The sequence below is a fragment of the Athene cunicularia genome, assembly GCF_003259725.1.
Source record: "Athene cunicularia isolate RWA chromosome 18 unlocalized genomic scaffold, athCun1 chr18_part1, whole genome shotgun sequence".
Lineage (NCBI taxonomy): Eukaryota > Metazoa > Chordata > Aves > Strigiformes > Strigidae > Athene > Athene cunicularia.
This window is the reverse complement of record NW_020799123.1, coordinates 9,873,339-9,885,159: the sequence shown is the minus strand read 5'-3', so window position 1 is coordinate 9,885,159 and position 11,821 is coordinate 9,873,339. Positions and strand designations below refer to the sequence as shown.

At 36.4% G+C, this 11,821-nt stretch overlaps 1 protein-coding gene across 1 annotated transcript in view; it reads left to right on the top strand.

Moving 5' to 3' along the window:
- Positions 1 to 11,821, top strand: part of NOL11 (nucleolar protein 11) — a 16,271-nt gene that overhangs the window by 2,688 nt on the left and 1,762 nt on the right. Inside the window, exons 2-17 of the mRNA XM_026861304.1 lie at positions 878 to 1,083; positions 1,966 to 2,022; positions 2,626 to 2,771; positions 3,036 to 3,093; positions 3,652 to 3,790; positions 4,184 to 4,381; positions 5,094 to 5,170; positions 5,900 to 6,023; positions 6,694 to 6,794; positions 7,067 to 7,144; positions 7,911 to 8,095; positions 8,357 to 8,482; positions 9,390 to 9,611; positions 10,121 to 10,199; positions 11,251 to 11,343; positions 11,640 to 11,747. Coding sequence (XP_026717105.1) covers positions 878 to 1,083; positions 1,966 to 2,022; positions 2,626 to 2,771; positions 3,036 to 3,093; positions 3,652 to 3,790; positions 4,184 to 4,381; positions 5,094 to 5,170; positions 5,900 to 6,023; positions 6,694 to 6,794; positions 7,067 to 7,144; positions 7,911 to 8,095; positions 8,357 to 8,482; positions 9,390 to 9,611; positions 10,121 to 10,199; positions 11,251 to 11,343; positions 11,640 to 11,747 — 1,997 coding nt within the window. The remainder of the gene's footprint in view (positions 1 to 877; positions 1,084 to 1,965; positions 2,023 to 2,625; positions 2,772 to 3,035; positions 3,094 to 3,651; positions 3,791 to 4,183; positions 4,382 to 5,093; positions 5,171 to 5,899; positions 6,024 to 6,693; positions 6,795 to 7,066; positions 7,145 to 7,910; positions 8,096 to 8,356; positions 8,483 to 9,389; positions 9,612 to 10,120; positions 10,200 to 11,250; positions 11,344 to 11,639; positions 11,748 to 11,821) is intronic.

Sequence of the window (11,821 nt, the reverse complement as noted above, 5' to 3'; positions counted from 1 at the left end):
CTCACCTGCGCTCTCCGGCGGCCCCCCGGCCTGCCAGCGGGCGGGCGTCGGCTTAGGCGGTTGCTTGCGCATTTCTCCTTGGTTTTCTCCCTCCATTCCTCACCCCAAGAAATCCTTGTGTCCCGGAGCTGCAGGGTCTGCGACATTTCCTTACCGTAGCCACGGTGACAGGCGTTTCGTCCGGCTGTCTTGGGTCAGCTGCCTTCCTGGAAGTTGGCTGGAAGAGGAAAGATTTTTAGTTTGCAATTGAAACTCAAAAGCTGTTAGCGTATGCATATATTTCAGCAAACCGTAGTGAGAAACTTCAGGAAAATATTTGGGTTTCTATCTTTAATTGACCTTCACCTTCATGGCGCTAGGGATTGTATCTTAGTGGATTCGTGATACAACCTCCTTTGAGTTGTTTAGTGCCACTGCCAAGACCATACATGAGAACATGAACATGTTGGTAAATATGCCCAGTGTAGCTCTAGGCTGAGGAGAGGGGATGGAGAACCCTCTGAGCAGCCAGAATTAAATCATAGATAATGTGAGTTTAGACAGTGAAATTCATTGCTCTTGGTCTCTGTAACTTACTCTGAAATAGGAAGAGAAAAAGCGTGGCTTTTCTGCATGATTGTGTTAGTAAAGGTAACTTGCACTAGTTAACAGTAATATCTTCCCTTGGAAAAGCCATGCATCATACCTGTGCTTCATGACATAAGCCCACCTGACTATCAGAGCTCAATTTCTCCTGTGAAAAGAAGTAATTTTTAATTAATGTGGAGTTCTTCCATGTTATTCTGAAGTTTTTGGTATTAAAGTCAGAGACAGGAATGCTCAAGCAGAAGTTTTGAATATAGCAGTTTCCCCGTGTTCATATTCTCATTCAAATCAGATGTAGCTACCTTGCGTTTCTGTCGTGAGAATCATGAGAACCCCCGATGCGTGCTGTGCTCTGTGTTAACTAGTGTCTCTGTTCTGACTCAGGTTTCAGACCAGAAGCCACTGGGTTGTTGGTCAGTTAAACATGGGCAGATTATCACATGTCCAGTTGTATGCAACTTTGAAACTCACGAATACGTAGCTGTTCATGATGACAAGGTGAGATTGTTTATCTTTTCTTAAAGGAAAAAAAAAAAAAGGATGTAGTGAGTCTTCTGAGGGAATGTAGATGAGGAGGAAATCAGCAGTGCAAGATCTTTGGCTAAATGTAAACACATGGAGCTCCTGACACCCTCTTGCAGTTCAGGTCATCTCTGCTCTCTGAGGGGACAGGGCCGTGCAGTTCTGGGCTGCACATGTGTTCCTTTCTCATTGAGGTGGAGATAATCTGTGCCGAGCACCAGGTGTTCAGTGGCCTTTTAAAACCTGAAGCATTCTCAGTGCGGAATGCCTCATGCATACATTCTCAGAGGGTAAGTTATTTCTTCTGTTGCAAGCTGGTTGACATTTACCATGATTATTGTGCTGAAATGGTTAAGATAGTTCATACCTGCATCCTGGTTTCTCTGCTCATATTTTACAGTTAAACATTACCTGTTTGTGTACTTGTAGTGTGTGCTCAGCACATGCTGAACCTTTAGCTTTTTTCTAATTGTTGTTTTATGAAATATCATTCCTGACCTTTCAGTGGTCTCCTTGAGACATTCTCTTCCTGATCAGGTCACCTGTATCTTAATCTGTCTCCATCACTTTGATCCACTGTCACTGAGAATTCTGCTGTATCTTTTTCCTTAACTTTACTCTTTCCTGTTCTTTCTTTCCAAGTCAAGATTCCTAAGCTTGCTTTGTATTCCTGTTGTCTCTGCTTCACCTTCCTCCCTTGCAAACTTCTCCTGGGTCAGATTCCACTAAGGTTACTGTGAATACTTTCTGCATGTTTTCACCCTGTGTTTCAGTGATGTGCAATTGCTAGAATTTTGCGTGATGAGAAGTTTATATGCTACTGGTTTGTTGTGCTTAAAAATGATGCTTCTTTTAAAGGTTTTAAGAATATGGAAGAACCAAGATATTAACTTGGACAAAGTATTTAAAGCAACGGTAAGTCTCTTAGGTATGTCACTTTTATGTTAATGTTCTGAATCCTGGTGGAGGGAAGAGATGCTAATTTCCATAGTACTAGTAATATTACACTTTAGCCGACCATTGTCTTAACTTGCACTTCATGATGTTCGGGAATATTGCAAGGAATCCACTTGGACCAAGAGACTTGATCATCGAAGTATTACTCTTAAAATGATTTGTATCCCAAGTCCAAAGTTTCAGAGGACTTTCTTTAAAGATGGTGAATGATGTTTGAGTATAGATTTTCCTGTTCCGCTGGTGGTTGTGTTAAGCAAAGCTTTGTGTTACGCTGTATAACAGTTGTTTGAGCTCCTGACCCTCAATTATGTTTTTGTGATGTGATTCAGAAATGTGATGCTCACCCAGACACTTCCCTGGCTTTTTGTTGGGTAGTGATTTGCAATATTTGTAGCATTTCAGAAAATTGCCAACTATTAGGCCTACATTATTAGGAATCTTACAGGTTCATCATTCTTCTGTTACTTGTTTATTGAAAGAACTCAAAAAGAAATCACAGATAAAACACTTGGCTTTCAAGGTAATGTACTGAAGAACATAGAATTATTTTTTTCTCTGTAGCTTTCAGCTGATGTGTACAGAATACATTCACTACCCAATGGGGGGCCAGTGGTACTATTCAAAGGAGGTGGTGTTCGAACTTTAGATGTCCTTTTGGAAGCCCCACAACAAGAAATTGAAAATGTTATCTCAGACGAAGTCATCAAGTAAGTGCTACAGCTTTATGAAGCCTGCTTCTGGCTCAGGGGAATTGATGATGAAAGGTGTTCCCTTTTTTGAGGGGATAGGGGAGAAATCTGAACACCGGGATATTAGGGTTGGGTTTCTTTTTTTCCTGACACATTGTTTTTAAAAACTTAAGAATTATTTATACAGATATACTAAAAATAAGAGCTGCCTAAGGAACAGTGTTATGACTTTAGGTATAGTGCTAGAATTTAGAAGACATTCATACAGCTTTCTGGTTTTAGGTGGAGTGAAGCTTTTATGGAAGGTCAGCAACCTGTCCTAATTTTTGCTACTGAGAAAGTGAGTTGAATACTTTTTTTTAAAACTTTGATAGCAACAAATCTTAAGTGTTTTTTCTAAAATCCATCACCCGTTTCATTGGACTATAAGAGCTTTTAGTGAAATCATTATCCTGCTTAATCAATACCCTATATATGTATTGTTTCTGATAAAGCAGTTAAATTGAAGGTGTGTTGCTTTCAGGGATGAGGAGCCTGGCTCTTAGAACTTCAGAGAATAATTAAGATTAAATACAGTAGATGATTGTGTGACTCTTCATTGCCCTCAAATACTTGCTTATTGTGGAAAAAAATATTAAATAGGATTTATGGTTTTTTAAAAAATCTATTATGCATGAATCTGTCTTTATTGAAATGCTTCTTCCTGAGAATCCATTCACTTCATCAAATTACAATTTCCTTTATGTGCTTGAGTCTGCAAACTTTTCTGAATTAGGTTGTACGTCCTATAGAAAACACATATTCCTAATTTTGCTTAACATTAAAGTTAAGCAGCACTGATATCTGAATTTCTATTTGTGTAAATTAAAGGAAAACTTATTTTCTTTTTTTGTTTTAGGATGGGGATTTTTTTGTCTACGTACAGAAACTTAAGATGAATAGTCTACACAAATATAAGCTTGAACAACAGGAATTATCTAAACCACTGAGTTTCGTGGCATACATAAAAAAGCAAATAATCACACTTCTGTGTTTGTGTAAGTTATATTTTCTGATGGGATGTGATAATAAAGCAAAGAATTGTACAGAAGAACATAAAATGTTGGTATTTATGAATTACTGTTTAACATTTCTCTTTAAACTGTCTGAAACAGCTAGTGGTAGGAATAGCAATTAAATTTTTCTGGTACTTTAATGGCTGCAAAGGCTGACTGTCCCTAAACGTTATGACTTGTACCATGCAGATCTCATGGTAGCTATGCTTTTATTTTGCTGCTTTGCATCATAACATGTCCTTCAAATATGCAGTATTATTTCTTCTTTCAGCACTCACTGAATCTTGTTCTCTTTGGATATCCTCTTGCCACATCATATCAAATAGTTTTTCCACGATAACAGATGATAAAAATGTCATCTCTTTTCTTTGACAGATTCCAACGACTCTGTGTATAAGGTTCTAATACCTCTGCAGCAAAATACTGAAGAGAAAGAGCAAATTTTGCCCAAGTCACTACTACTAAACCTTTTGGTATCTGGAAGTGTTCTAAAAGGAACTTCTTTCGTTGTTCTTGATAAAGACCACGTCGCAGTATTAGGAAGACTAGCTGTGTCTGGTGAAGAATCCAAAGGTAACTTGGAAAATCAGATTAAGATGTGGTAAGGTCTGAAATTTCCCTAGGCAAAGCACAAAGCAGGAAATGGTGCAAATAAAATGTTAGTTGGCTCTTGAAACTAGTACATAGTTGAGTGGTGCTGTTCAGAGCACTAGCCAGAAGATGACCTTTAGCAGGGAACTGCAGTGTGGGTTGCAGGACTGCACTCACTGCTGTGTTTCAGTATTTGCTGTTTTGGTGTTTGCGAAGCAGTTGAGAAGAAGACCAAGAGAACTCATGGATGGAGGGAAAATGAAAGGAGGACTTGTAAAAGGACCTATGCAGGGAAACAGACCTAACGTCTTCTAAGAAATGGACATCTAAAATAAGTGAAACAAACACTTGAGGCTCATGCCTAAATTTCTCAAGTGTAGGATCATTGAAATTTAAGCTACCGTATGCAGCATTTTATAGCAAAATGTTCTTCCTGACTGGAAGTCACACTGGCTGCTGTCCCTCCTGCCACAGCTTCTTGGTTAAAGCTCTTGAAAACAAACTCATCTTCTGGGGTTTTTTGGGGTTTTTTTTGAGAACTAACCAGAATGACTTAACTCCTAATATTGAATACATTACTAAGTGAGCTATTTTGAAACAGTTATTTCTGTTTCCTCAGGTGTTTTTAACTGAAAGTAGCAAAGGCAAATGTAGCATTTTTGGGGTTATAACATCTATCTCTTATTTTCCTTAGAGTGTCTAACAATATGGAATACAAAATTTCAGACGTTGCAAACTTCAAAGGAACTGCCCCTGGGAACCAGTGGACAAGTAAGCTCAATCTTTAATTTGTGGCTCTTGAGCATTTGGTGTGATAGCAGTGAAGAGACTGGTGGGCTTCAGAGTTCTGCTTCTGTCTGGAAGAGCAGCAAATGCCAAGTTCTGAAACAAAATTAATATTCACCAGTTGATGAGCAATTTTTGTCAGAATATTTAGTGGGATAATGGTGGCCTATGGCAATTTCTTTGATAACTCAGTACCTTCTCACTTCTGATGGTCTTGATTGTTTGGTGAGAATGATGTAGCTAATTAAACAGAAAACCCAGCCAGTATCTATTCTGTTCAGACAATTTACAATTGACAGCCTTAATGATCCCTGTATCTCCCTAGAGTTTCAAGATGTTCAAGTGTCAATAAGTAAATTGACACCTCAGTAATAAATGCACTAGGGAAATAAACAGCTGATTGGTTTTGTCTTAAAATTGCACAGAGAGTATTTAAAAAATAAAAATTATCAAGTGGACTTAATGCCTAGAAGCAGCCACTGTACTCTGAGAGATTGCTGGAAGATGCTCAACAGAAGGCTTCTTATTTCTGTGTATAAAATCAACAGTTAATGAAGGTCTGCTAACAAGTGTTAAAGCTAACAAAAATAATTTAAAATGCTCTGATCGCTGACTCTTAGTTGAATTTTGTAGTAGAGAGTTAATCATCAGCTTGTGCAGGAACAGACTTCTCTGCTCATCTCCTCATTAATAATATGTTCTAATATTTTGTAGTTGTGGTGTTATGAGGAAAAATTTTTTTTTACTCATGGGAAAGTGCTAACTGTGATTATGTACAAATGTGAAACATCATCCTTGGCAGCTGCTGTGGGAAAGCTCAAGGACAGTCAAACCCCTGGTAAGAATTTTTATAATTGCAGTGAAAATATCTTGTAAAAGGAAAACTTTGGAATTGTATAAAAATTCTTTTCATATAATCCTGTAAAATAATTTTAATCTAAACAGCTTGAAGTAACCTAACACTGTGTTCTGTTCCTAGCTGTTAAATTTAAAGTTGCAAGAATGCCAAAGCACACAGATGTCTGAATTTATTGTGGCTTCACTTAACCTGGGTTGTCATTCAAATACTGGAATTACTGAAAATACTGGAATGCTAGCTATGAATACTGGAGACAAAATGAAGTGCTGACTCCTATAAATTATTTTCAAAGAGTTTGCGATCAGATGGGTCAATGTCAAACCTTAATTTGAAAACTGTAGTTTAAAGTTGTACTGTCATAGTGTCTTCAGCTTAGCATTGCACTGGTAAAATGTTGCAAGTAATGCTCACAATAAATTGTGTAATAAATTATTTCTCTGCCTCCCAGAAGCTCAATGGAAAAACAGTGTGAGGAAAGAGTAATAAAATTACCTGCTGCTGAGACAAAACTGGAAACTTCCTTGCCATAAAAGGACTAGGATTATACTTCAGAAAATACCTATTAGTATAAGAAGTTGCTGCAATATTCATACTTTAACAAATGTGCTTTAAGTGTTACCTTCATATAGTTTTGGTTTTGTGTCCACAGATGTGTCTTCATTTGTAAATTGGAATACCCTTGAAGATGAAGAGCTGGCTTCCCTTCCATCAGAGCAGCCTGTAGCAGTAACATCTGAGTCTAGAATGAATGTAAGTTAGCATCAGGAGCCTGTGAGGTTTTTGGTGTGTTTCTCTTGTCTCTTCCCCATGCTGCTACTTTTACTTGTAGGTGTTGTAGCAGAAGGAAATTTCACTTTGTATTTGTCACTTATTGTTTCTAACACTGGAATTGGACTGGCCAGTTACTAATTGTAACCTCTGCAGCAAGTTGACATGTAAAGTTCCCAGTTATCTTGTTTGAAATCCTTAAATATATACCATCTTTTTGGAGCTGAATAATAACTTTTGTTTTTTCTTTATAGTTAAGATCAAAAAGGAACACTGTAGCTGAAGTACAGCCAGACACCTTATCAGTTAGGCAGCTGTTACTAAATCTAAAAGTAAGTAAACCAAGTGTTCTAAAGTAGTGTTTTAGATATTCTCAGAATATTCTAGTTGTCTCAAGCTGTTATCTTTTCCCATGTCCTGTTGCATGTATCAAGTTGACAAAGATGCCTTAAACAGGTGAGTTGGAGGACATTATAATTATCATTGTGCTGAAATAGTATTAGGAGATCATGAAATTAAAGTTTTGTCATAGCAGTGTGTTCTCTGTGTGAACTGTACAGGGCTTGTAATAGCTATCTGAGTTCTGAAAACTTGCACAAATTTGTTATTTTTTAATGAAAATCTCATACAGTAAATAAGGTGGGAGGATTTTTCACCTGAACTCTGCTTTTTTAGATTCTTATTTATGACTTTAATTTTGTTGAAGATATTTTGGATCTAGAAAGTTGGAATACTGAAAATTCCACCAGAAATACAGCAATAAGCTGGTTAGTTCCTTTCTAAAACTTGCAGCAAGTGTTGTGACACTTCCAGTTGCATCCCTTCCTGTGTGAATGTACCTATAGCTCAGCTGTGACTGGACATCGTGCTAATGTTACTGAAGTAACATTACCTGAGTCCAGAGTGAGTAGTTACCCTCGTTTGGCTCTTTCATGCTTGAGAGAGACTCCAAAAATGCAGAGTGGTGAGGGTTTTTTTGTAAATTTTTTTAGATTGAATTGCAAAATAAGTCTGTTTCTACTTGGTCTAATTAGTAATAGTACAGTTCTCAAACCTATGCCTTGTACTTCTGAATTGCACAGTGTTTGTCATTTTCAGAATGCTTCTACAACTGTATTTGAAGATGAATTGAAACAACTGATATCAAAAGTACAGATGCCAGACCTCCAAGCCACCATTGGATGTGTAGTAACCGCTCTTATAAACAGATGTAAAGCAAATCCAAAGTACTACCCTCGAAATTTCCTGCTACAGATAGTCCAAACCCAAGATTTGTCTTACAGGTGATGATTCTGCATTTTTTAAATGTAAGGAATAGTCTTTAAAAACTTAAAAAAAAAAAAAGTAGAAATCCAGTCTTTATAAAGCACTCTTTGAGTTCCCAGAATTTACTATTGAAGGTGCTTGTGCTTATTTTTTGATGAAGCTGACGCTTCCCAGATGGATTTTTTTGAGTAAAACAAGATTAATACTTCTACGATAGTTGTCAATGTAGTTTTCAGTGGGTGTGAACTATGCAGCCTATTCATTTCATATTATTACAGTTTATGTCCAGATTTAATGGCTGTTGCTTTGGAGAAAAAAGACGTGTATCTCTTACAAATCTGCTTACAACGGTTTCCAGATATTCCTGAAGAAATTACTTGTGCTTGCTTGAAAGTATTTTTAAGGTAAGTTGGAATCACCCTTTTTTTCCATCTTTTTTTTTAACTCCTTCACCAAACCAAGCCCCTAAATAAAAAGCTGTGTGTTGCTAAGACTGGCTTTAATTTTATAGATGAGCAATTAATAGTGTGCATTAAAGCCTTAATTCTGAGTACACTGTATGTTGCAGTCTTGCAGACTGACAGGCGTTTTAGCACATGTCTGTTGCGTATGTTAATTGTAAAGACTGTGTAAATGGTAATTAAATACACATGCCTTTATAACACTGCTGGCTTGAATGGCGTTTGCATCCTATCTGTGTACTGTGCAACAGGCTTAACTGGGAACCCACCTGGGGTAAGAAGCCCACAAAAAAACCCCAACTAACTCTTGTAAGTTCATGACAGAAATTATTTTTGTATCCCCAAAAGGATGGAGTTTTAGGTAGGCACTGTAACCAAAAGACAAGAGTGTTGTAACTGTTCTTTTAGGTTTCCAGAGAAAAAAGGATTCTTTTTTTATTGGAAACATCAGATCTTGCTCATTTCATACCTTAGAATTTTGAACTACTAAATACTAGGAAAATCGTAACTGTCTTAAAGGTTGAAGCAGTTCCACTGATGTCAGAATGTAATAACAGTCTTCAGTGGGGTATAACCTTTAAATCAGCCCATGACAATGTCTAATAATATAGTAACTTACATTGTTGGAATAAAAGAGCAGTACCTGTATTGTTCAAGGTTAATAATTACAAAATCTTAACTGTTCTCTCATGTCTTTTATTCATTCTGCAAGATTCTATATTTTAGTATATGTTTTTACTTTTATAGTAAGCTTCAAAGAGTTCAGTGTGTACTAGTGTTGGATTGATGGCATTGTTGATTTTAAAGGTAATAATTAAATGTATCAAATGTCTGAAATTTTCTTCTACAGCATTAGTGAAGCCTATCTTCAAAGAATAGATGTGAATCTAGAATCTGTAATCTGTTACATTGATATTGAATTGAACAATAAAGAAGTTAAGACTGAAATTGTAGAAAACGGTTTCAATGTTGAGCTGGAACAGGACATCTGGGATACTACAATCACAAAGGAAGCCCATCTGACGGCTGGTGGTGAATTCTGCCCTGTTGGACCACAGAAGGCAGCATTATTGTATCCTCTGTATGTTTTAATGAAGGGAAGTCAGTGCATTACATGTGATGTGAATGTTTATATTCAGTATTACTAAAAGACATATCTTCTGTTATTGAAAATTTCTGAAAGTTATCTCTGATAAGAAATGTTCATACTCAGAAGAATGGTTTAGAATATAAATAGGAACAACTTTTACAAAGTATCTACACCAGTTTAAACATACATTATTGCAAAAGTGTTGTAAAACTTTGTCTATTCAAGAGGAAATAGTATCAATGATTGTTTCCCTGTTGAAGCACACACTAGCCAATTACCTGCCTGCAGCAAACAGAACTGTTCAAGCTAACTGTACTCTGATATTTCAGTTGCTGTATATGTGTCATGGTAGAAATAATGGAGATTCAGAAAGCTGAAATAGGATCTCTCTCAAAGGACCTAGAGAAATATTTTAATTAGAATTTACTTCAGTTTGTAGAAACTGGTATTTTTTTTTCCTGCAATTTTATTTCCTTAATAGTACTGCACAGAAATGCTGTTCTCCATTCAGCTTACAGTGAAACATTTCTTTTGCCTCATCTGAAAAACCTTCCAGCTCAGCAAGCTGTTGTAAGTATGTTAAAACAAAAAAGTTTTTAAACGCCTTATTATTTTGGGGGAAGGGAAAGGGAAGAGTGTATTTCAATTGTGTATTAGAAACTTGCCAGTCTTACTGGAGTCTGAATCACAAACTAATGCATGAAAATGAAATTAAAATGCCTAGTAAGATTTAATGTTAATGAATGTCACGTTTTTCCACATACATATGGAACTTTTATTGATTTCTATAGTCCTTGCTTATGACCCAGTCTACTTGGAAAATGTTGTTCATATTTTGTTAGCAAGTATAGTACCTTTTCTTGATTTGGATGCTTTTTAAGAAAGGAATGAGGCATTCTGATTTAGTCAGTCCCACCAGAAACAGAAGTTTAGAAAATATGAAAAACAAACTGTATGCTGTGTAAGATGCCAAAAGTAATACAAATCAAAGATCCTCTCAGTTTAAAAAAAAAAAAAAACAAACAAACAAACAAAAAAAAAACCAAAAAACAAACCCCGGCAACTTTGCACCTCAAAACCTGAAATAAAATTTCAAGAACCACATGTACCACAGTACCTGAGTGTATATATGGTTTTCCAGTGATTCACAAAAAAACCCACATCAGAACAAAGCTGATCCTAGCACTGACCCATCTCCTTGATTACTTATTTTTTGAGAAATAAATCTCTGACTTGTGCTCAGCACATGATGGTGACCGGTAGCGATTCATTGTTGGCTACTGAAAGTGAAACTGGGCCTCAGATTGTTAATGTTGATACAGTTTTTAGCAAAGCTCCTAGAAGAGTCCCTGTCTGAATTAAGTTGCTCTGACACAAGCACTGGAACAATGATTTAACTCTGAATGTAACTTTATGCTGAATATTGCTGAGAATTTTCAAACATCTAGCTATAGGTGGTATAAGAGGAACTTAATTTCAGTGTGTAGTGTACAGGCATCTATGTTGCTTTAAAAAACAAATTTCTAAAATACCCTTACAAGTGTTGCTGTGCACAGGACAAAACTTATCAGCCTATTAAATGTTTGTCCATTAAAAATATTCTGACTTTTTTTACTTTTAGCTGTTTCTCAGGTATTTATACTACCTGTATGTGAAATGCAGTGAAAAAATTAATACTGCTCTTCCTGGAATATGCTGTCCAACTATAAGTCAGGTGAGAAGCTAGTTCTAAGAGCTGTACTTCCTTTGGTTTCTGTGGTGTGTGACTTAGTGAGTAGTTGTGAATATTAAATCAACTACATTAATTCTATATTGTCTATTAATGTAACCTGTGTGAAGCCAAATGTAATGCAACACTTTTTATTATAGGAAAATAAATATACTGCCTTAATGTATGAAACCACACATTTTTTCATTAGAAGTTAATGTTTCAGAGTTCAGCTTTTAAATCAAAATCTGTGTCATTTGCATATCATAAATTGTAAGTCTGCTTTTCTTGTTTGTCTTCAGATTATGGATTGGATGTGCTTATTACTTGATGCTCACTTCACAGTTATGGTGATGCTCCCAGAAGCGAAAGGGTTGCTTTCAGACCTGCATAAGTTTGTGAGAGCCCAAGTAAGTTGTGTCTTCTAGGATAATTATTTCATTTTAGTGTGGATTTAGAACATGGGTGTTAATAAAGGGGGGGG